Source organism: Phyllobates terribilis, unplaced genomic scaffold, assembly GCF_046119375.1.
Source record: "Phyllobates terribilis strain yellow unplaced genomic scaffold, ASM4611937v1 Scaffold_4__5_contigs__length_816908805, whole genome shotgun sequence".
NCBI lineage: Eukaryota > Metazoa > Chordata > Amphibia > Anura > Dendrobatidae > Phyllobates > Phyllobates terribilis.
The window spans coordinates 605,639,928-605,664,012 of NW_027362764.1; the positions used below are offsets into that span (position 1 = coordinate 605,639,928).

General features: G+C 48.2%; 1 protein-coding gene across 1 annotated transcript in view; it reads left to right on the forward strand.

Moving 5' to 3' along the window:
- Nucleotides 1-22,082, forward strand: part of MCM4 (minichromosome maintenance complex component 4) — a 32,927-nt gene extending 10,845 nt beyond the window's left edge. Inside the window, exons 12-17 of the mRNA XM_073676722.1 lie at nt 1,678-2,043; nt 2,545-2,672; nt 2,754-2,961; nt 13,312-13,540; nt 13,982-14,115; nt 21,702-22,082. Of these exons, the coding sequence (XP_073532823.1) occupies nt 1,678-2,043; nt 2,545-2,672; nt 2,754-2,961; nt 13,312-13,540; nt 13,982-14,115; nt 21,702-21,794 (1,158 nt within the window). The 3' untranslated portion in view covers nt 21,795-22,082. The remainder of the gene's footprint in view (nt 1-1,677; nt 2,044-2,544; nt 2,673-2,753; nt 2,962-13,311; nt 13,541-13,981; nt 14,116-21,701) is intronic.
- Nucleotides 22,083-24,085: the final 2,003 nt, after the last annotated feature.

A 24,085-nucleotide genomic window follows, 5' to 3' on the forward strand; every position in this document is an offset into this window, starting at 1 on the left:
GTATGTAGACTAAAATGGGGACAGTGGTGGGTGTACAGGGAACGAAAACAGTAAGGGTGCTTTCACATTGTGCTTATCCTCACATTTGTGGGTCCCGCCAGGGCTTGCGTTTGAACCCCTTTCACACCCTCCTTCCCCTGCAAAGCAGGATTCGGACGTATGTGACTCGCCCCCTGGGCCGTGGGGCACCCGGAACCGGGCTTTAGTGCGATGACGGGGGTAGTAGTGGCAACCCGATCCCGAGGCTCAGGGTGGTCAGACCAAATGCTGTGGCAGTCTATTTGTAGTTATGAATGTCCGACTACGCTACCCGTGGATTGCGGTCAGGGATGACCGCCGCTGCAAGGCAGACCGCTGAGGCTGATGTCCGTGTGCAGCACAGGGATAGGATAACTCCCCACGGGAAGTGTGTAGCCTCAGGGCAGCGTATGTGAATGCTGGGGGTGATAGTGCAGGCCGCAGTAATAAAAGTTCTGAGTCCGCTTCAAACAGTCCAGGGTCTTTATTGTTGGTATTACTAATGACCCAACAGGAGTACTGGGTAGGAATGGGCCTGGGTGTCTGAGAGCATTCGGGCGAGCCCCACTGGTCAGGGTGAGTGTGAAGGCCTACCGTTCTGTCTCTGCCCTTGCTGACTATCCCCCTTTTCGTGGTGTGATAGCCCACGTCCCTGAGCTGGCCATGTACTTCGCCTCTATGGCTTGCGACTCGGGCCTTAGGTACCTTTTGCCTCTCCGTGCTGTACTGGTCCCTCTGTGTGGCGGAGCCTCCAGGTTTCTTAGGCCAAGGGACCTGAAAACCCTCGCGGGTTGGTTCTCTGCTGCTGGGCTTGCAACCCTGACAGCCTCGGACCCCAATGTCCGGTAGTGTAGTTCTCTCAGCCAGGACCGGCTCTCGTCGCCTCTGTCCCTGGCTCGCAGCTTCTCCTCTGCCTCACGGACTCCTCGGCTGCTGCTGACATGTCCCTCGTCTCTGAGAACCCTTCTGGACACTTCAGAAGTGGGTTCTGGTCTCTCTAACCCTGCCCCAGTTCCAGCTTTTATAGGGGCAGCCTGCTCCCCCTACTGGCCTGGGACAGGAGGTGCTGCATGCTAATGGTCCCTGACCAGGGAACCTCCCTCCTGCTCTCAGACACAGCCTTTAATATTTGTGGCATCCAGGCCTGGGGTGACACATATGCGCCAACGGGCCATAGACTATAATGGTACCGGCACGGCAGATTGCACTTTCGCTCTGCATCGGTTTTCGATGTATACACCTACTGGAGGCAGACACTCAGACGTAGTAGGCCTCTTTCGGGTGTCCGCCTCCAGTAGGCATACACGCCCGAAAATGATGAACGTTCGCTCTGCTGGCACCAGTATAGTCTATGGCACCGTCTGTGCATACATTTAAATCCCGTTTTGCGGGGGATTCAGGGCCAATGAACATGAGATAAGCGCAGTGTGAAAGCTCCCTTACACTTCGTTTAAATGCACATAAAACCAGTTTTGTTTTGTTTTCATAATGCTGCTTCTCAAAAATTGCACATCAGCTACTAAGTTTTGAGCTGTAGTCCTAATATTCTTGTGGCTAGTGTTTTAGGTAATTACATAGGTCTTTAGAAGTAAAAAGGATAATATATTTAAAGTCGTCAATTTTAATCTACTTTTCACACCAACATATCTGTCTGTGTAGGGCATTTTGCTGCAGCTGTTCGGGGGCACACGCAAAGATTTCAGTCATACAGGAAGAGGAAATTTCAGAGCCGAAGTGAATATTCTTCTTTGTGGTGATCCTGGCACAAGTAAATCTCAGCTTCTGCAGTATGTGTACAACCTTGTTCCTAGAGGTCAGTATACCTCTGGGAAGGGCTCAAGTGCTGTAGGTTTAACAGCCTATGTGATGAAGGATCCAGAGACCAGACAGCTCGTCCTCCAGACAGGAGCCCTCGTGCTAAGTGACAATGGCATTTGTTGCATTGATGAGTTTGACAAAATGAATGAAAGCACTAGATCTGTGCTTCATGAAGTCATGGAACAGCAGACCCTGTCAATTGCTAAGGTATGTGTGCACAGTGTATTTTATTAAGCTTAGTCATAAAGTAGTTGTCAGCTTAACAGCAAAAATGTTTAATGTGCTTTACATTAAAGGGGTATTCCCATCTCCAAGATCCTATCCCAATATGTACTAAGTGTCTAATTTCATGTATTTGCTAATATTATTACGTGTATAGTTCTTCTGATTCTTTGTCTTTTACCTCGTGCAGGCATTGCAGTAACTTAAGTATCCATGGTTATGACCACTAGCAACTAGCTAACTGTCAATATGTGCTCAATAACCATGGATACCTAAGCTTTTGCAATGCCCATGGGGTAAGTGACATAACGAATCAGGAGAACTATATTACAGTTCTAATTGGAGGTATTTACTAATATCATTACACCTACTACATACTGGGATAGGTTCTTGGAGATGGGGATGCCCCTTATTTTTGGGAGTTGTATTTGCATTTTACACTATATTGAACTGTTTTTTTGTTTTTTTTTTCCCTCTGCTGTTTAGGCTGGGATAATCTGTCAGCTAAATGCACGTACATCTGTTCTAGCTGCTGCAAATCCTGTGGAGTCTCAGTGGAATCCTAAAAAAACTACAATAGAAAACATCCAACTGCCACACACGCTTTTATCAAGGTAAGAATTCATTTTGACTGCTTGAGTTGCTTCACAAAACTGTGGTTCCCAAGAGGCAACTTTTAACTTTTATTTTTTTAGGTTTGACCTTATATTCTTGATGTTGGATCCACAAGATGAGACCTATGACCGACGTCTTGCTCACCATCTTGTGGCTTTGTACTACCAGAGTGAGGAGCAGTTAAATGAGGAGCAACTGGATATGGCCGTTTTAAAGGATTACATTGCATATGCTCGCACTTACGTCCATCCTAGACTAAGCGAGGAAGCCAGCCAAGCTCTTATTGAGGTAAAGTACACCACACTAGCACATGCTGCAATTTATTTTTCTACCTTATGTGGACTTGAGGTCCATTTGGAAAGTCATGCACAGTCTAGGATTGGTCTGCTGTTCACAAATATATTAAATACGTTATTGTGAATAAAATCCTATGAATAGAAATATGGCCATTGAAATCTGTGGAGACTTTAAAATATTGAGCCATCAGTAGGCCATCTCATTGATTGCAACAAACTGATCAAATCCTGATCCAGTTTTGTTCTGTATTACAAACATACAGTATATTACCCTATATTTCTGAAAGATGCCTTAGGGCACATTAACAAGACCATGTAGCATTTTGCTACAGCCATAATTCCCAGGCTGACTTCCTGACCCTAAGGGTATGTGCACACGTTGAGTATGTGGTGCAGAAATTTCTGCAACGTTTCTGCATGTCTTGGTAGCAAGAACGCAGCGGAAAATCCACTGCGTTTGCAGAGCATTTAATAAGTGAAAAATGCAGTCCAAAACGCACAAAGAATTGGCTTGCTGTGGATTTTTAAGAACAGCAAATCCTGAAAGGAACAATACTGATCATGTGCACAGCACTTCAGGATTCTCTTTGACTTTGCTGGCATAAGGATTCCCTAGCGTTTTTGGGCCAATTCCGTGCAGAAAAAAAAGCATCAACAACGCATTGTGTGCACACAGCCTAACATCCTCATGTGCCGGAGTCTAGTCTGGAGATCCACGGACAGACCATAAAAAATACACCTGTTTTATGATAGTGTAAATGTGCTGTTAAAAGAGTTGAACAATGTAGATCTAGTAGTTTTTATTATTTTTGATGTATACTCTTAAAGTGTCACTACATGGTGACTTAATTTACAATTAGATGGTTGATATTATCTAATTTTAAATGATCTACTTTGAAATGTTTCTTCAGCATCTTTTCATTTCCCTTACCACAAAAATTGGACAAATATGTCTGTTTTAATTTATTATTTATTTATATATAGTGTTGAGCCACCCCCGTAGTGTTCGAGTTCGGTTCGGTTCGTCGAACACCCGTGTGTTCGCCGAACTGTTCGTCGAACACCGTTAAAACCAATGGCAGGCAAACAAAAACACATAGAAACACATAGAAAACACCTTCAAAGGTGTCCAAAAGCTGACAAACTGCTCAGAAGACACAACTAACACATGGAAAAGTGACAAGTACATATAGTCATGCGAAAAGAAAAGAGGTGGAGGAGTAAAAGGAGGGGGAGACACAGATATAGGCATGTCATGCCCTTCTAAAATCCAAAAAGTGAGAAGCCGAGACGGCCAGTCCGCTCCTGCCCGTGCCACCTCCGTGTCGCCGGGTTTGTGCCAGAGCCGCGGTGAACCCTGACGGCCAGCCCCCCTCTCCCAATACTGGTGCCTGTCCGCTGGTGGGTCGAGAGAGCCCCCCTGTGGTGGAGGCAGCTCTAAGCTTTTTAATTTAAATTGTCTCTCTAATTTGAATGAATACACTTTAAATCCATTTACAAGGATCTATTGGAGGGCAAGTCTCATGCCAGCAGCCGCGTAATTCCAGCTCCAGTAGCGTCCACTAAAGCTGCTGCAGTTAAAAAGCTTTTATAAGGATCGAGCTCGGCTGTCCACCGCAAGGCATCCTAGTGCCAGTCCCAGCCCCAGCCCCTATGCCTTGGGGTGCCTCCTGATGCTCTTCACTAAGTATCCCGTGGTCCCGAAGCATTTCCTTTGAAAAAATTAAGTGTCCAAACTACAGGTGGTGTAGCTTGCTTAACAGCCGGGATAATCCGCTGACTAGCAGACACTGCTACTAGGCACAAAGTATTTCCTGGGCTAGATGCAGTTAAAAATTTGTAAGTAGATACTCTCGTTGGATGCTGAGAAAGCATTCCATAGAGTCTCCTGGCACGCCATATATGATTCTCTTAAAAAGCTTGGGGTAGGGGTCTAGGGGACCCTTTTATAGCCAAAATCACGGCCCTGTATCACAATACGTCACCTAGGCTGAAGATAAATGGAACTGTAGCACCGAGGGCTCGGTTGCTACAGACGTATTGCACCTCACCCAGAGGTGTGATATCTCACTCTCAGATAAGGATGGAGTGTGGATCAGGACCCGACACCTGCATGCATTACACCACATTGCCGTGGGGCAGGGCGACCAATATGCCCCTGAGATGGGCACGACAGTCCCTGTCCCTGGCTGGAGTGGGGGGAGGGAACACTGAGGAAGGGGAACCCTGCAGTGCAGGAGCAGGGAGGAAGCAGTTCCTGGGTGCATTGAGAAGGGAGTATAAAAGGTGGGCACCATCTTAGTTCAGTGCAGAGAAGTCTGAGCAGAAGTGGCAGGGAGCAGGGGCTCTGCATGAGCTCTGCTCCGGAGGCGGGCCTAGTAACAGAGGCCCAGGCCTGCAAGAGGGAGAAGGAAGGAAGAGGAGCGGAGAAGGCTCCAGGAACGAGGAATGAAGGGATCCCAGGGGTGCGGACGGGCGAGTCGCCACCGCACGCCCGAATCCACCTGCGTGGAGGGGTCAGGCCAAAGGGGGAGACCGGTCCCCGAACTAGCGGAGGCAGGAAACGACCCTCAGCTAGAAACCGGAGGCTCTGACATTTTATGTGGCGCAGCCCCTTGCTCCACCCGCTAGGAAGGCACCACATAGGGTCAGGGAAACTGGCGCCAAGTTTACCAAGAGGAGGCCCGAGGCAGCCGGACAGAAGTGTTGGTAAGAAAGGCCAGACAAAGGACACACAAAGGGGGTCCTGTGAAGCGCTCCAAAGTTATCTGGGAGTTGTCTGAGCCCCTCACCTGGTGAGCACAGTACGACGTGGGCAGCCGTTACCTGCAGACGTGGTCTGGATAATAAGAACTGTGAGTAAAGGCCCTGGACTGCATCACTGACTCCGTGTCGTTACTGCTGCTGCCCTGCACCATCACCCCCATCCTCCGCATACACTGCCCTGAGTCTATACTCCTCCCGTGGGGAGTTATGCTACGCTCTGCTGCACCCACAACACCAGCCTTAGCGGTCTGCCCTGTAGCGGCGGTTCACTCTGACCGCAATCCACGGGTGGCGTAGTCGGACATTTAAACATCAAAACCACATAAATAGTTCCGCCACTGGTTTGACCGCCCTGAGCCACGGAACCGGATCGCCGCCACGAAGACTACAACCACCAGCATCCACCAAAAAGGGTCCGGCTCCGGGTGTCCCAAGGCCCAGGGGGTGCGTCAGAACATTTTCATCACCTTTCACAATCACCAATGGGACAAGGCAGGGATGTCCTCTGTCCCCTCTCTTATACATCCTAGTGACGGAGCACCTGCTCTCATCAATTCGCCATAACCCCAATATTAGGTGGATTGAGGTGGGAGGCACCGAGTACAAGTGCTCTCTATTTGCTGATGATGTCCTAGTATATATCACTCAATCACATATATCCATCCCTGCTGTTATGGCTGAAATAGATCACTTTGTTACATGGTAAAATTTTAAAATCAATGCAGCGAAGTCTGAGGCCCTCGATGTCTCCCTCCCCAAATCCATATAGGATTCCATCCAGTCCAACTTTCCCTTTGCCTGGCCCTCACAGGGTATCAAATACTTAGGAATTCCTATTCATAGAGACCTCTCCCATCTATGTTATCTTAATTTTGGGCCCTTTATTGAACAATTCCATACAGACCACGGTTGGCAAGTTGGAACTGTGAGATTCACTACGTGCACCACTGGTATTTTGTGGAAAAGCACATGTAAGATTCTGCAACAGTCTCTGCTGATACTCCTGCATGCGTGCATCCCTTTCTATGGCAGGAATAATTTCTGCAAATTTACTTTTGTACCGGGGATCTAACAGTGTGGCAACCCAGTAGTCAGGATTATTTCTAATTCTCACAATTCGAGGGTCATGTTGCAGGTAGTGCAGCAAGAAGGCACTCATGTGTGTTGCGCATCCAGGAGCACCAAGTCCCTGTTGTGTTGGTGGCGAGGTAACAATCATGCTTCCTTCCTCTGTCCTCTCCCCCCAACCTCGCACAACAGAAATGTGATCAAGGTCTCCCTCATCTGATGAGTCTTCCATCAGTTCGTCCTCCACTTCTTCCTGGGCTCCTGCACCTTCCTCACTAGTTTGGCTGCTACCATGCGCCCTGGTAAAATCATCTCCCCCACCCTCACATGCCTGCCGCCCTGGTGCTGCCGACCGTCTGGACCTTGCAGATGTTAGCCCTTCCGCATACAACTCCTCCTCCTCTACTTCCTCCACCTCCTCTTGTGCCACCACCTGACTCCGAATTCTGTTTAACATGTGCTCCAGCATGTAAATCACCGGAATAGTCATGCTGATAATGGCATCGTCAGCACTAAACATCTTCGTCGCCATTTCAAAACTGTGCAGAAGGGTGCATAGGTCCCTGATCTGAGACCACTCCTCCAGCGTGATTTGCCCCACCTCTGAATCTCGTTGGCCCAGGCTATACGTCAGAACGTATTGCACCAGGGCTTGTCGGTGCTGCCACAGTCGCTGCAACATGTGCAGAGTTGAATTCCACCGGGTAGGCACATCGCATTTTAGCCGGTGAAGTGGCAGGCCCAACGACTTCTGTAGAGATGTAAGTCGCTGAGCTGCGGGATGCGAACGGCGGAAGTGAGCACACAGCGACCGTGCCCTCTGCAGAAGGCCATCTAGTCTGGGATAGTGGGCTAAAAATTGCTGGACAACCAGGTTCAACACGTGAGCCATACAAGGCACGTGTGTGACATTGCCCCGGCGAAGGGCCGCACCCAGGTTTGCAGCATTGTCGCACACGGCCTTCCCTGGTTTCAGGTCCAGTGGAGACAACCATTCATGAAATTGGTTCTCCAGAGCTGACCACAACTCCTCAGCTGTGTGACTCACATTTCCCAGACATTTCAATGTAAAAACCGCCTGATGACGTTGAGCCCTACTGCCAGCATAGTAAGGAGGTGTGCAGGATCCCTTCTGCGCAGTTGGAAAGCTTGTGGCATGACCAGACAGGCTTTGGGTGCAGGTGGAAGACCGAGAGGAGGTTGAGGAGGCAGAAGCAGTGGAGGAAAAATGACATAAAGAGGATTGACGCACAACTCGTGGGGACGGCAAGACTTGGACAGCAGCCCCTTGTCCTGCTGTCACCATAGTTACCCAGTGCCCAGTCAGCGACATGTAACGCCCCTGTCCATGCCTACTCGTCCAAGTGTCTGTGGTGAAATGCACCCTGTCACACACAGAGTTTCTCAAAGAAGCGGTGATGTTGTGTGCGACATGCTGGTGGAGCGCAGGCACACCTTTCTTTGAGAAGTAGTGCCGACTGGGCATCTGGTACTGGGGCACTGCGACGGACATAAGGTCTCGAAAATCCTCTGTGTCCACCAGGCGGAAAGGCAGCATTTCTGTAGCCAAGAGCTTGCAGATGGTGAAATTCAACCTCTTAGCTTTCTCATGGCTAGGAGGAAATGGTCTTTTACTTGTCCACATCTGAGGCACCGAGGGCTGGCTATTGTGCTTAGACGGGGTTGATAAGGGTGTCCCCGGCAAACTGCCGGTCTGTGAGGAAGATGCACGCGGACATGTTAGGTTGCCTTGATCCAAAGGTGGTGCTATCGATGTCGGACAGCGCTCAAGACCAGCTGGTGTTACCACCTCCAAAGAAAATGATGACCTGCCAATCACGCTGGCTGTTGCGGGTAAAGAGGTGGCAGGTCTGCGCCCCAAAACAGGTGTGACTGCTGTCCCCCCAGTCACAGAGGATGAAGAGGCCGCGGATGCACAAGATATGGCAGACGGTGGTTGGCCCGGCCGGCTAGACCGCATTGTAGCACACTGAGCTTCCCACTGCAACTTATGCTTCATGTCCATGTGCCGGTTCATGCATGAAGTACTCAAACTATGTATTTTTTGGCCTCTACTTAGCTTTTGCTGACAAATGTTACAGATAACACGAGTTGGGTCATCTTTATCGATCTGAAAAAATGCCCAGGCTATGCAAGGCTTAGCACCCATGCGACCTGAAGAGCCACCACGACTTGTGGTGAGAGGCAGAGTTGTGTTTGAGGATGCAGTTGTTGACGTGCTTCCAGTACTACGTCTCTGTCCAGGAAGGCGCAACCTGACCTCGTCGTCACTAGCATCTTCCTCCACCTCCTCTGCTGACCTCATCTCTTGGCTGACTGTGGGTTGACAGTAAGTGGGATCTCCGACCTCATCATCATCACCCTGTGCGTTATCACACCCGTCGTCCTCAGAGCCAACCTGTTCCTGCCCTGACAAAAAACTAAAGTTGTCGCTCCAATCAGGTATTTGAGTCTTATCATCGTCTTCCTCATTGTCTCCACCAACAGGAGTTACAGTTTGGGAATGAGGGTCTACATTATGGTCAGAACCTTCTGCGTCTGGTCCTGGATCCGACTCATAAAGATTCTGGGCATCAGTGCAGATCATTTCCTCGTCTGGATTCACAGAAGCGCTGGAGTCGACCTCTGATTCCCAGGCTATAGTATGAGTAAACAGCTCTGCAGACTCAACCATCTGTTCTACCTCATACTCAGACGGGCAGCTGGAGATTTGGGAGCTGTGAGGAAGCAAGTGCGATTTGGGTGACACCTTTGAGGACTGGAGTATTTGTGATGTTGAAGTTGATGTGGAGGAGAGCCCACTTAAAGGAGCACTTGATATCCGTTGAAGCACCTGCTGTTTTTGTGCCTCATCTGGAATTTGTAGCGATTGGCGTGGCCGTAAGAAAGGGATCTTATCACATTGTCCGCTAAAAGAAGTAGACATTTTAGTTTGGCTGGAAGATGGTCTTTCTTCTGCACCTACCCCACGGACACAACCTTTTTTCCCCTTCCCAACACGCCTATTCCCCTTTCCACCAGCAGCAGGCCTTTTTCCACTCATTTTGGTGGTTAACTAATTCACAACTCTGGAGTTGTTTGCACAAAAAAACAATGGATGGTAACCGAGCAGAGCTGAGTGGCCAAACTGTGGTATTAGGCCAAAACTATTGGCTGGGTTAGATGCAGAAAAAAATTATTTTTAATTTGCAACCTGATGGAGGTCAGTATAGATGGACTAATAGACCAAGTCCCACACACCGCTAGAAGCCCAAATATTTTTTCAGAGCTAGATGCAGAAAAAAATTATTTTTAATTTGCAACCTGATGGAGGTCAGTATAGATGGACTAATAGACCAAGTCCCACACACCGCTAGAAGCCCAAATATTTTTTCAGAGCTAGATGCAGAAAATTTTTTTATTCAATTTGCAACCTGATGGAGGTCAGTATAGATGGACTAATAGACCAAGTCCCACACACTGCTAGAAGCCCAAATATTTTTTCAGAGCTAGATGCAGAAAAAAATTATTTTTAATTTGCAACCTGATGGAGGTCAGTATAGATGGACTAATAGAACAAGTCCCACACGCTGCTAGAAGCCCAAATATTTTTTCAGAGATAAATGAAGAAAAAAATTATTTTTAATTTGCAACCTAATGGAGGTCAGTATAGATGGACTAATAGACCAAGTCCCACACACCGCTAGAAGCCCAAATATTTTTTCAGAGCTAGATGCAGAAAAAAATTATATTCAATTTGCAACCTGCTGGAGGTCAGTATAGAAGGACTAATAGAACAAGTCCCACACACTGCTAGAAGCCCAAATATTTTTTCAGAGCTAAATGAAGAAAAAAATTATTTTTAATTTGCAACCTGATGGATGTCAGTATAGATGGACTAATAGACCAAGTCCCACACACTGCTAGAAGCCCAAATATTTTTTCAGAGCTAGATGCAGAAAAAAATTATATTCAGTTTGCAACCTGATGGAGGTCAGTATAGATGGACTAATAGAATGATGCTATGCCCAAAAGATTTTACTTCACTAGGTGCAGTAAAAAAATTGGTATTCTATACACAGGTGGTATATCTTGCAACACAGATAGGCTACTCCACTGACTAACACACTCTGCAATAGGCCAAAAAGGATTAGCTTTGCTAGATTCAGCCAAATGCTGTGAAAAAAACTTGCACAGCACTGGCACAGACCTGCCTGGCAAAAACTGATAGGAACTGATGTAACCTAGTCCTGAAAAGGACTCCAATTACAATTAGTCTTTACTCCCACAATCTATCTATTTAAGAGCACAGACCTGCCTGATAAAAGTCGTAGGAAATGCTGTAACCTAGTCCTTAAAAGGACTGCAATCACAACTATTCCCTACTCCCAAGCTATCTGTATATTTGTGCGAAAATTGGCTTGAAATTAACAAGGTATAGCGCACACAGCAACAGCGGTGCCGTCTAACACGCAGCTGCAGCAGTGAGAAAATGGTGGCGACGGGGAAAATGGCTTGGTCTTATAGGGCAAGGACATGTGACATACACTGCCAATGACACATGCCCTTGCTTGTGTGAAAAAAAGCACTTCGCTCCGTGTGTGCGCTGCTGATAGGCTGACAGATTGCACCTCCCCACTGCAAATGCGGGAAAGAGAAAAAAAAATGGAGATCTTAATTGTTCCTGCAGAGATCCATCCCCTGCCCCTCCCCCCGCCCCGCTGTACACTCAAACTGCGTATTAACATTAATTTTCATCATTACTGAGAAAAAATCCAGTTATGATTTTGGTGCACGAACAGTTATCGAACATAACCTCGAACAGCCGAATTTTTCTCAAATTGTTCGTGTTCGCCGACCGGCTCGAACACCGCCCAAAACAGCTCGAATTTGAGATTGGCGAACAGTTCGAGTAGAACAACGCTCATCTCTATTTATATAGCACCATTGATTTCATGATGCTGTACATAAGAAAGGGTTACATTCCAAATACAGATATCACAGTAAATGAATTAACAATGTTAGACTGGTACAGAGGGAAGAGGACCCTGCCCTTGCGGGCTTACATTCTACAGGAACGGGGAAGGAGACAGTAGGTTGGGGGGGGGGGGGGGGGTTGTATTAGCTCCGGTGTTGAGGTAGCAGCAAGCAAGAGATGGGTTTTCAGATTCCATCTGAAGGATCCACATGTGGAGGCTAATCAGAAGTGTTGAGGCACAGAATTCCATAGGATGGGGGATATTCGGGAGAAATCTTGGAGGCAATTGGGTGAGGAACGAATAAGTGTGGAGGAGAGAAGGAGGTCTTGGGAGGACCGGAGATTACGTAAGGGAATATATCGGGAGATTAGTTCAGAGATTTACGGAAAAGAGAGGTTATGGATGGCTTTGTAGGTCAGTGTCAGTAGCTTGAACTGGATACGCTGGGCAATTGGGAGCCAGTGAAGGGATATTCAAAGGGGGGTAGCAGAGGAGTAGTGAGGCGTGAGATGAATTGGTTGAGCAGCAGAGTTGAGGACTGACTGGAGGGATGCGAGAGTGTTAGCAGGCAGGCCACAGAGGAGGATGTTGCAGTAGTCGAGGCAGGAGATGATTAGGGCATGTACAAGCAGTTTAGTACATTGAGGGTTGAGGACAGGACGGATTCTGGAAATATTTTTGAGCAGGAGGTGGTGAGAGCTTGGATTTGGGGTTTGAAGGACAGAGCAGAGTCAAGGGTTACTCTGAGGCAGCGGATTGCCAATACAGGGGAAAGTGTGATCTTATTTATTGTGATCGAAAGATCAGGTGGGGAAGATATGCGAGATGGGGGAAAGATGATGAGTTCAGTTTTGTCCACATTGAGCTTAAGGAAGCAAGAGGAGAAGGAGGATATGGCTGATAGACAGACATTCTGGGATTCTGGACAGCAGAGTGGTGACATCTGGCCCAGAGAGGTAGATCTGGGTGTCGTCAGCGTACAGATGGTACTGGAAGCCATGGGATTTTGAGCTGTCCTAGGCCAAGGGTATAGATTGAGAAGAGTAGGGGTCCTAGGACAGAGCCTTGAGGGACACCAACAGAGAGGGGGCGGGATGAGGAGGTAGTGTGTGAGTGGGAGACGCTAAATGTGCGGTAAGAAAGGTATGAGGAGATCCAAGATGGGGCAAGGTCTTTTGACGCCAAAGGTATAGAGTATCTGTAGTAGGAGACAGTGGTCAACTGTGTCGAAGGCAGAGGACAGACAGGTCAAGAAGGAGTACAGAAAATTGTCTGTTAACTTTGGCTGTAAGTAAGTCATTAGTAATTTTGGTGGGGGCAGAAGCCAGATTGTCAGTTGTCGAAAGAGTTAGATGAGAGGTGAGAGGAAAGTTCACCGTGAACGTGTTGCTCAAGGAGTTTGGAGGCAAATGAAAGCAGCGATATAAGGCGGTTGGGTCGAGGAATGGCTTTTTGAGGATTCATAGGTGTATATAAAATGTGAGGTGTTAAAGTTGTGTTTTTGTTTTTTTTTTTGTTAAATAAAATAGGCTTATGTAGACATGAGAAAAATTGGCAGTGGTCGTGGAATGGTATCCGCTTATCCAAGGCAGTTGGAGTCTCTGATTCGTCTTTCTGAATCTCATGCCAAAGTGCGCTTTTCTAGTAAAGTGGAAACTATTGATGTCGAAGAAGCGAAACGTCTTCATCGTGAAGCTTTAAAACAGTCTGCAACAGATCCAAGAACCGGCATTGTAGATATCTCCATTCTTACTACAGGTAAAAAAAGCTTCAGTATTTCATGTTTATAAAGCTGCTGGTTTTGCCTCCAATTAAATAATTTCACTAAATCGCTCACACTTTGACGGACCTCTTCATATAAAAATAGTCACTATTTCTTGAATTAATGGATCCTATGGTTCCATAGAGGAACAGCTTAGTGTCTAACTGTATCAGTGATGATACCAGAAAGATTGTGCATGTTGGACAAGTGTACAGAAAATACCTTCAGCTGTCAGTTTTCTTTTTATGCCAGTCGTGCACAACTTGTTTATAAATTCATAGTAACTTCACTTATTTACCCCACCCCCACCCCCTTAAAAAAAAAAGGCTCCTTGGCATTCACCCGGTGAATGAACGGTTTGTGAAGCTCCTCTTTAATGGACAAGGGGAAACTGAAATCAACTATTCTTCTCACCTGTAATAATCTGTATTTTCTAGGAATGAGTGCGACCGCTCGCAAACGCAAAGAGGAACTGGCTCAGGCCCTGAAGAAACTAATCCAGTCTAAGGGCAAAACTCCAGCGTTGAAATACCATCAGTTGTTTGAGGACCTTCGGGGGCAGTCTGATGCAGTAAGTTTCTCTTTATCTTTAAATCAGTGTTAACCCCTTTGTGACCGTGTAATATAAATTTATCATAAGGAGCAGGCCCCCACAATTTCCCGCTTCTTGTAAAAGTGCCTTGAGCAAGCTCTGAATGCTGTTTTAACCAGTTTAAAAATGCCTTTGTCAATCACACACCCATCCCACCCCCGCGACACGGTTGGGGGGGTGCCAAGGGGTTACTGTGTCTGCTGAAAGCCCCTTGGCTGCAGTGTTGATCCTCCATGGAGTCTAGCCTGTGGCTGAGCATCATAAGATAACAACATCAATTTTAACTATGCAATGGAGTATATAGTATTACTGTTAAAAATCATTGGAGCTTCAAGTACCCTATGGAGACTAAAATTTTGTAAAGAAAAATTTTTTTTTTATAAATACCCTTTTCCCAATAAAAACTTGATTTTTTTTTCCTCCATTTACTTTATTTTTTATTTATTTTTTTACGAAGTTCTGAATCTTTTTTTTTTTTTTTTTTTTTAACCATTACATACTACATAATAAAAACCAGAGAAGCACAGCTTAAGAAAAAAGGGATTCCAACACTTACTTTTTTTTCCCCACCATATTGCCCTACTTGGGATTTTTTTCCCCTGCTTTTCAGTCAGTACATTACATTATAGTTTTGAATAACCTAACAAACTTAACAAATTGTCCTGCAAAAAAAAAAAAATAACCCTTATATGACTGTTAATGGAAAAATAGGGAGAGAAAAAAGTCAAGCCATGATACATTAGTCTCACATTGTAATTAAGTTAGCCCCTCCATAACACATCCACTAGCTACTTAGAATTTACAAATAACTTGCTATGGCCTTGTCTCATGAATCATGTATGAGGCTCGGAACCATGGAGTTCTCAGGACTGGTCCAAATGTGGAAATGTACCAATTTTAGAACAAGATTTGTAGCTGCGCAATATCCTTTCAGTACTTCTACAAAAGAGCATTTACTCTGTCTCCTCATTGGGGGACACAGGACCTTGGGTGTTATGCTGCTGTCCACTAGGAGGCGACACTAGGCTTAATCTGAAAAAGATTAACGGTGGCTCCTCCTCTGCAGTATACACTCCCTGACGGCGTCAGCCATGTTCAGTTTTTGCTTCGTGTCGCAAGGAGGCACACCTAAAGATTTTTACTCCATTTTTTTCCGATTTTTTTTTTTCCCTTTTTCCACGGAGTTACAGATGAAGATAAGTGGGTCTCCGGCGAGACTCCCGGCATGGCTCCTTCCTCTGCCCCCTTCTAGGGGTGCACAGTTGAAGTCGAGACGTCTCCTTACCATGTCGCTCCCTCCCCAGCCCCTCGGGTGTTGGTTCGAAGTTGAGACCCCCCCCTCCTTCCCCAATTCCTTTTGGTCTCTGGGTTGAGCTCGAGGTGAGGATTGCAGCCTCTTGACGGTGACGGCAGCACCCTCCCTAATCCCCCTCTGGGGGTATTAGGTTGAGACACCGCAGGTAGGGCTTGTGCAGACAGCAATATACAGCTCCCAGTAGCTGTCGCTCTGCACCAACGTCCAGGAATCCCAGCCCTGCTGCAGACTCCTGATGGGGCCAGGGGACAGTGCAGGCAGACAAGGCACACAGAGACACAGGCTGTTTACAGCTGTGTCTCTCTGCCGGCACCAGCGCTACGGTGTCTCAGGGGGACCCTTTAGGCACACCCAACACCCCCCCCCCCCACACACTCTACCGCGCCGGCCTGGAGCCCTTTTGGGCATAGATTCTAAACTTACACCGCAGCTCCGGCCTAGCCGAAGCTGCCGCCCATTCTCCGCCCCCCGGATGACCAATATGACACTACACAGTGTCATAGAAGGGGCAGAGACTAACTGAAAGGGTGCTTTCCAGCATACTGCCGCCCTTTTCAGCGCTCCGCCCACCACCTTCTCCACACTCCGGCAGCCATTAACCACTGAAGAAGCGTTAACCCTTTAGCTACCGGTCGCCAGCTTGTCTCCGGGGGGCACAGGATTGTGGATTTAAACGGCGCTGGACTACAACAGGCACACTAAGGTGGGGTAAGATCACAGCTAGAGTCTCGCACTCGGCTGTGAATTCTATAAGCTTCTCTGCATTGCTGGCCCCCTCTGCATAGCCACCCCTGTATACTATGCCGGGCTCAAAGTCCAAGAGAACCAGGCAGGATTGCTATTATGCACTCTGTACAGCCTGCAGTAATACTCTCCCTAGTGGCATCACGTATCCACATTGCCAGGACTGCATGCAGACTGCTGCGCCAGAGCCCCATGAAGCACTTCCCAATACTTCGGTGCCTAATACCACACCGGAATGGGTCACTCAGTTGTCGCAATCTATGACGCAGTCTATAGATAACCTCACATCCACATTGCTTCAGGCTCTGCAGACTCATACCTCGGCTATGAACACTACTTAAAGGGAGAGTTCCACTCAGGGACATGATGGCACGGGCACATCCACGTCTAGATCAGGACGCAAGCAGACCCACAGGTCTCGTTCATCTGCGTCATCCCATACCACACCTTTGTCCCCTTCCAGTGTGAGACACCGTACTCCCAGCTCATCTAGACCGTCCCCTGACAGGGACAGACAACGCAGATCCCCACAGCCATCCCTAACCAGAGAAGGCCTCCGCTCCCGTTCTCCCAGCAGGAGATGCCTTAGCGATACACAGGATTCGGAAGACATCTGTAATTCCGACTCAGACAAGGAAACCAAAGGGTCCCTGATCCCTATTCCCCCTGGCAATACAGTGCTAGTTGATGATTTAATCTCATCCATCCATCGGGTGCTGGACACCTCCGATCCACCCCTGGAGACACCAGGACATAAGATTTCCTTTGAAGGAGTCCTGAAACCGCCTAAGGTCGTCTTTGACCACCCAGAGTTTAATGCGAGGAGGCGCGGTACCTCTTTCCACAGGAGGTCACCAAACAGTGGACAGATCCACCTGAAGTGGATCCCCCAGTCTCCAGACTAGCAGCACAGACACTCCTTTCACTGCCAGATAGCTCGACCCTCAGGGACACAGCAGACCCGCAGGTAGAACGCATGGCTCGTTCAATTTTCGAGGCCGCAGGGGCCTCCCTGGCTCCCGTGTTAGCCTCAGTTTGGGCTGCCAAGGCAAACCTGGTCTGGGCCCAAAATTTACAAACTGGCCTACAAGCATCTACCCCTGAACTGTCGGACCAAGCAGCCCAAATAGCAGTTGTGGCAGACTACATGCTCCATGCAGCTCTGGATTCTGCAAGGGGTGCAGCCGGGATGGATTCAAACGCCATCACAATTCGGCGTATCATCTGGCTGCGGGAATGGAAAGCAGATGCAGCTTCAAAGAAGTCCCTCACTCACCTCCCATACCTCAGTGGTCGGCTTGTCAGTGAACAGTTGGACACAATGATATCCAACGCCACCGGGGGTAAGAGTGCCTCTCTCCCCCAACTGAAGCCCAAACACACTTACAAAAAGCGCAATTAATCACGATACCGAACCTTTCGGAACTCTTCCGGTTGGTCCATCTCGTGACCAGCACAGATTAGCAACCGTGCTCCACGCAGGGACAACTCGAGGTCGACGCAAAAGTCGGACAAGACTTGGCAATCAAAGGCAGGCCAGTCAACATTTAAAGGAGGAAAATCTCGCATTTCCTCCTCATCATGACTCAAGGACTCTGGAAGACACCCCACCTGTAGGCGGCCGTCTTTTGCTCTTTCACCAAGTCTGGCTGCCTATTACAGAGGACAAGTGGGTCCGGGAACTAGTGTCTTCAGGATACAAGATAGAGTTCACTTCCAACCCGCCAAACAGATTTTTTTTCTGTCTGTTCCCCCAAAACCGCCAGCCAAGGCTCGTGCCTTCCACCACGCGGTTTCCTCGCTTCTTCAAGCAGGAGTCATCGTACCGGTCCCCACGGACGAGCGCTTCCAAGGGTTCTACTCAAATTTATTCATAGTCCCCCAAAAAAGGAGGCAGCGTACGGCCCATATTGGACCTAAAACAGCTCTACAAATATGTACGGGTACGTCATTTTCGCATGGAGTCCCTCCGGTCCATCATTGCGTCCATGGAGAAGGGAGAATTCCTCGCCACCATATACATTCAAGACTCATACCTACATATACCAATTGCGCCAGCTCATCAGAGATTTCTCAGGTTCGCAATCGACCAGGAACACTACCAGTTCGTGGCTCTCCCGTTCGGACTCGCCACGGCTCCCAGAGTGTTTACCAAGGTCGTGGCAGTCACCATGGACATCCTGCACTCCAGAGGTATAATAGTCATTCCATATCTGGACGATCTCCTCATAAAGGCTCCCACCTTCAAGGACTGCGAAATCAGCGTCTCGATCACAATCGACATTTTGAGTCGTTTGGGCTGGTTAGTCAACTTAAAAGTCATCACCAACCCCGAGTCGGTCTCTGACCTTCTTGGGAATGTTATTCAACATCCTCAAGGGTCTGGTGCTCCTCCCCAAGGACAAAGCACTGCCTCTCCGTATAGGAGTCCGCACCCTACTTCGCAAGCCCCCTCGGTCTCCAGTTTGCCATGAGAGTCCTTGGCAGGATGGTGGCGGCAATAGAAGTGGCCCCATTTGCCCAGCTTCACCTCAGACCTCTCCAACTAGCCATCCTCAAGTCATGGGACAGGAATCCTTTTTTCTCTCGATAGGGAGTTTCAGTTGACGTCAACCAGGAGATCCCTGCACTGGTGGCTCAAGCCAACCTCACTAACAAAGGGGAAATCCTTTCTCACGGGTCAATGGAAGGTTCTGACCACCGATGTTAGCCTGACTGGTTGGGGTGTGGTACACCTACACCACAGAGCACAAGGCAAATAAATGGTCCCCAACAGAAGCGACCATGCCCATCAACATCTTGGAAATTCGTGCCATTCTCCTAGCATTGAGAGCATTTCATCACTTACTGGCAGACTCTCACATCAGAATACAGTTAGACAATGCCATGGCTGTGGCATATGTAAATCACCAAGGGGGGACCCGCAGTACCCAGGCATTGCGAGAAGTGACACATCCTCCAGTGGACGGAAGACACAGGTTCGGTTCTCTCTGCGGTCCACATTCCGGGTGTGGACAACTGGGAAGCAGACTTCCTCAGATGGCAGGGAATGGACTCGGGAGAGTGGTCTCTCCATCCCGATGTTTTTCACCAGATCTGCCATCGCTGGGGGACTCCGAACGTGGACCTGATGGCATCCCACTTCAATGCCAACGTCTCCAACTTCATGGCCAGAACACACGACCCGCGGTCGCTAGGAGCGGACGCCCTGGTTCAGGACTGGATTCAGTTTCAGCTCCTGTTCATCTTTCAACCTCTTCCCCTGATATCCAGAGTGGTGAGGAAGATCAAGCGAGAGGGAGTTACAACCATCCTCATCACACCAGACTGGCCCAGACGTACGCCAACATCGTGCAGCTTGCAGCAGACGTCCCCTGGCGTCTCCCCGACTGCCCGGATCTTCTGTCACAAGGCCCGTTCTACCACCAGAACTCGGGGGCCCTCAATTTGACGGTGTGGCCATTGAGACCTGGGTTTTAACCTGGTCAGGGTTCTCGCCTGACTTCATTGAAACCATGATCAGAGCACGGAAGCCAAACTCTGCAAAGATCTATTACCGTACCTGGTAAGCTTTCTTAACCTGGTGCGATTCTCGTGACCAGACCCCTTTCCCTTATTCCCTCCCCAGGGTACTTGGGTTTCTCCAATCGGGTCTGGAGGTCAGACTGTCCCTGGCCTCCCTTAAGAGCCAGGTGTCAGCTCTCTGTGTGCTTTTTCAGTCGCACATTGCTAACAAGCCGCAAGTAAAGACATTTCTTCAGGGGGTTTCCCGATTGGTTTCCCCCTACAGACGACCACTAGAGACATGGGATCTCAACCTGGTGCTGACAGCATTGCAGGAAACACCTTTTGAACCCCTTAGGGAAGTCTCACTCCTCCTTCTATCCCAGAAAGTGGTTTTCCTAGTGGCAATCACCTCGCTACGCAGGGTGTCTGAACTCAACAGCACCCTCCTGCAGACAACCCTTTCTGGCTTTTTACCAGGACAAAGTAGGTCTCCGTACGGTTCCATCCTTCCTTCCGAAGGTTGTGTCCAACTTCCACCTCAATGCGGTTCATAGAGTGGAGAAGGCTCGGCATACGCTTGACCTTGTCAGGGCATTACGTATCTGTGTCTAGGACTGCGCCCTTCCGGAAGTCTGATTCTCTTTTCCTTCTTCTCGAAGGCGGCCGCAAGGGTCTACCAGCTTCCAAAGCTACCCTTGCTAGGTGGATCAAATCCACTATACAAGAGGCCTACCGCCTCAAAAATTCTCCTCTTCCAGCAGGTATTACGGCACACTCTACTCGTGCGGTAGGGGCCTCCTGGGCCATTCGGCACCAGGCTTTGGCGCAACAAGTGTGTAAGGCAGCCACCTGGACTAGTCTACACACGTTTACCAAGCACTACAGGGTTCATACCCAATCCTCGGCAGATGCGATCCTGGGTAGACGTATCCTGCAGGCGGCAGTGCCCCAATTATAGGGGCTTGTCTACACAATATTCGTCCATTGCTTCCCACCCAGGGACTGCTTTGGACGTCCCAATGTCCTGTGTCCCCCAAATGAGGCGACAGAGTAAAGGAGATTTTTGTGTACTCACCGTAAAATCTTTCTCTTCGCCTCTAATTGGGGGACACAGCTCCCACCCTGTTGCCCGTCTCGGGCCGTTGTTACGTTGAGTTCTCATATTGGTGTTTTTTCTTGAGCTCGTACATAGTTGCCTTCTTATAGGCATGATTGTTATCTATGTTACGTTCCTCCTACTGCTTTTGCACAAAACTGAACATGGCTGACGCCGTCAGGGGGTGTATACTGCCGAGGAGGAGCCACCGTTAATCTTTTTCAGATTAAGCCTAGTGTCGCCTCCTAGTGGACGGCAGCATAACACACAAGGTCCTGTGTCCCCCAATTAGAGGCTAAGAGAAAGAGATTTTATGGTGAGTACACAAAAATCTCCTTTTTAGCAATAGCATTTTTAAAAATCCTGAGGTAAGTTTCTGTATACTCTTGCAGATTCTAGAGGGTCCCCTGCAGCTTCTCTTTCAGCACTGCCCGGGTCCCATGCTGCTCTTGTTCTGTTTGGCTGCATTAGTCACATACCCATCAGGCGAATCACTGGCTGCAGAGGCTGTTCGGTTGCAGTGGTTACATGTCTGTCCGGGAATAGGATGTACAGGGGTCCGTGTACATCTTGTTCTGGCTATACAGACATTTGACTGCTGCATCCAATCAGTTGTGGTCAGTCATTGTCTGCTGCAGTTGTATAATTAGCCAGAGGAGGCAGCACAGAGACCAGCTGAGGTACTTGTGCAGCACTGGATGAGGGACGTCACCATATTGGTAAGACAAGTATACAATTTTTTTTTTTTTTTTAATTATAATGGAAGTTACAGAAAACTAGGAGTGACTGTACTGGATGTCTGGAAACAGCAGTTGATGTCAGTGTGATGTTCTTGCATTTTTACAATTTTATTTATAACCTTTCATGAATCTATTATCAAATGTAATGTTTTTTTCTTCGCAGGCGATTACGAAGGACATGTTTGATGAAGCTTTGCATGCCCTGGCAGATGAAGACTATTTAACAGTGACTGGAAAGACTGTTCGCTTGCTGTAATTAACTATTTCAGCAATATTTTTTGCTGCTGTTTCTTTTTTTTTGCTGAAGAATCCACTAGCATTTGAGATGTACTCGGTTATTTTTGCGAGTGTGATGCGTTTATATCTGTTTGTACATATGGATCATACATATGGATCAGTTGATCCATACCATGCACAAGAACCAGTTTGTGTAACTATTTTAGGCTACTAGTAAAGCCCTGAAGTATTATGGGATAACTGTATTTTTTCAGAATGCAACATTCTTGTAGATGCTATTAAAAAAAAAAAAATGAATATATCACCTGCAATAAATAAACTTTTGCAATTCTCTCTCTTTATTTTCACTTCTGATTTGTCTGACTTCAGGATGTTACATTTTGTGCACATAACATTACACTCCATTTAAGATATTTGTGGAGTATCTCAGGGATATACTATAGATAAAAGGAAGCTACCAGTTCTTGCTCTCCTGTATTTATCAATGGGACTCGGCTATTAAAGAGAACCTGTCATCAAGATTACCCATGTTAAATTAAAGGTATGTGGATGTGGCGCCCTGCCGTGCACTGGTGCATGGATGGACGTCTCCACAAGAGGCCCACACACCTCCACCCTACTACCTCAGACCAGCAGAGGGAGCCTGTTAGGGATATATATAGGGAGGGTGGAGCCAGGCATTTTAGTTAGTCAGAAGTTAGTCTCTCAGTCAGAAAGGGACAGAGCTCAGAATTGAGCAGAGAGCGTGCTGACGCTCAGAGAGCAGCGAAAAGGCAGCAAGCTGGCTGCTGTGCTTTGGCGAGCCAAGGCCCACAGCACGTGTGAAGGCCTAGTGAAGGGCCCTGAGTGGGCCGAAGGCGAGAGGAGAAGGAAGAAGTAGCAAGGGGGCAGAGGAGCATACCAAGCTCACCCCGAGATATACCGAACACCGGGTCCGCGCCTAGAGGGACCCTTTACACCCAGTTGGGACCACCGGAACCCCTGGAGGACTACAGGTCCCAGGTTCACCAAACGCGGATTACAGTACCAGGGCTAGGAGTCACGGAGGCCCCAGCATCCAGGGAGAGTGATCTCCAAGAGAAGGCCCTACCACCAGGTCAGCAGGTGCAAAGAGAGACAGTAACCAAACTAGGCCTAGCTCCAGGCAGGTCAGAAGCTTAACAAGTATAGCCACGGATCAGGAGGCCCTATACCTGCTCACTGGGGAGAGTCCGAAAGTACGCCCTTCGTCCAGCGTACCCTGGACCGTGCCTGCAACATCACCAGTAAAGGTATTGAAGCTTACCCCTGTGTGAGTGTCCGTCTTTCCTCCTGGACCGTCCTGCCGTCTCTCCCCTGCACCACCATCCATTACACCCCACGCTGCCCTGGAGCTAGCTCTACCTGTGGAGAGCCACACCATCCCTGCTGCCGTAACACCAGCTCCAGAGGACTGCTCCGCAGCAGCGGCTCCCCTTAGCCGCTTTCCACAGGTGGCGTCACAAACACTATTCCAAAACCCCCATATAAATAATAATCCCCTTTTTACTGACCGCCCTGGGTTACGGACCGGGCCAGCCACAGTGATATCCCCCACTGGCAGACACAGAGGCCCGGCTGCAGAGTACCCCACGGCCCAGGGGGCGTGTCATGTATAATTGCGCTGTCATACTAATTTAATAGATGCCTTCAGTGAAGAAATCTGCCGCCTGTTTTTTTCTAAATCATAAGTTTCTGTTTCCTAATCTCTTTGTGCATTGGGATAGGACTGTAGGTAGGGTTTTAGGTTCTGCTACGGCCCCGCTGTTGCCTGTGTATTTATTTTATTTAAATTGTGCAGACTGATCTGGAGGTGGGTTCAGGATCTGGAGGTGGGTTCAGGAAAATGGTGGAGGTGCATGTGCAGATAGACCTCGGGCGGTCTTCAGTAATGTGGCGGCGTATGCGCAGAATGAGATATTGGCTTGTCATTGAGCAAAATCTAAATCTGTACATGCACCACCACAGTGACATTGTCCTGAAGCCTGCCACCAGATCAACCTGCGCAAGCGCTGCCCACAGCTAGGATGAAAAAATAAGGAAAAAGATAAATACACAAGAGGCAGTGGAGGGGCTGTGGCAGAGCTGATGACCCTACCCACGGTCCTGCCCCGAAGCACAGAGCGATCATGAATATGAAACATCGAATGATTTGCCAAAAACCAGGTTGCATGCAGATTCTTCATTGAAGGTATCTATTAAACCAGTGTGACAGCGCCATTAGCAACATTTCTTTAGTTTAACATGGATAATCCTGATGACAGGTTCTCTTGAAGCAGAACATTTTTTTGT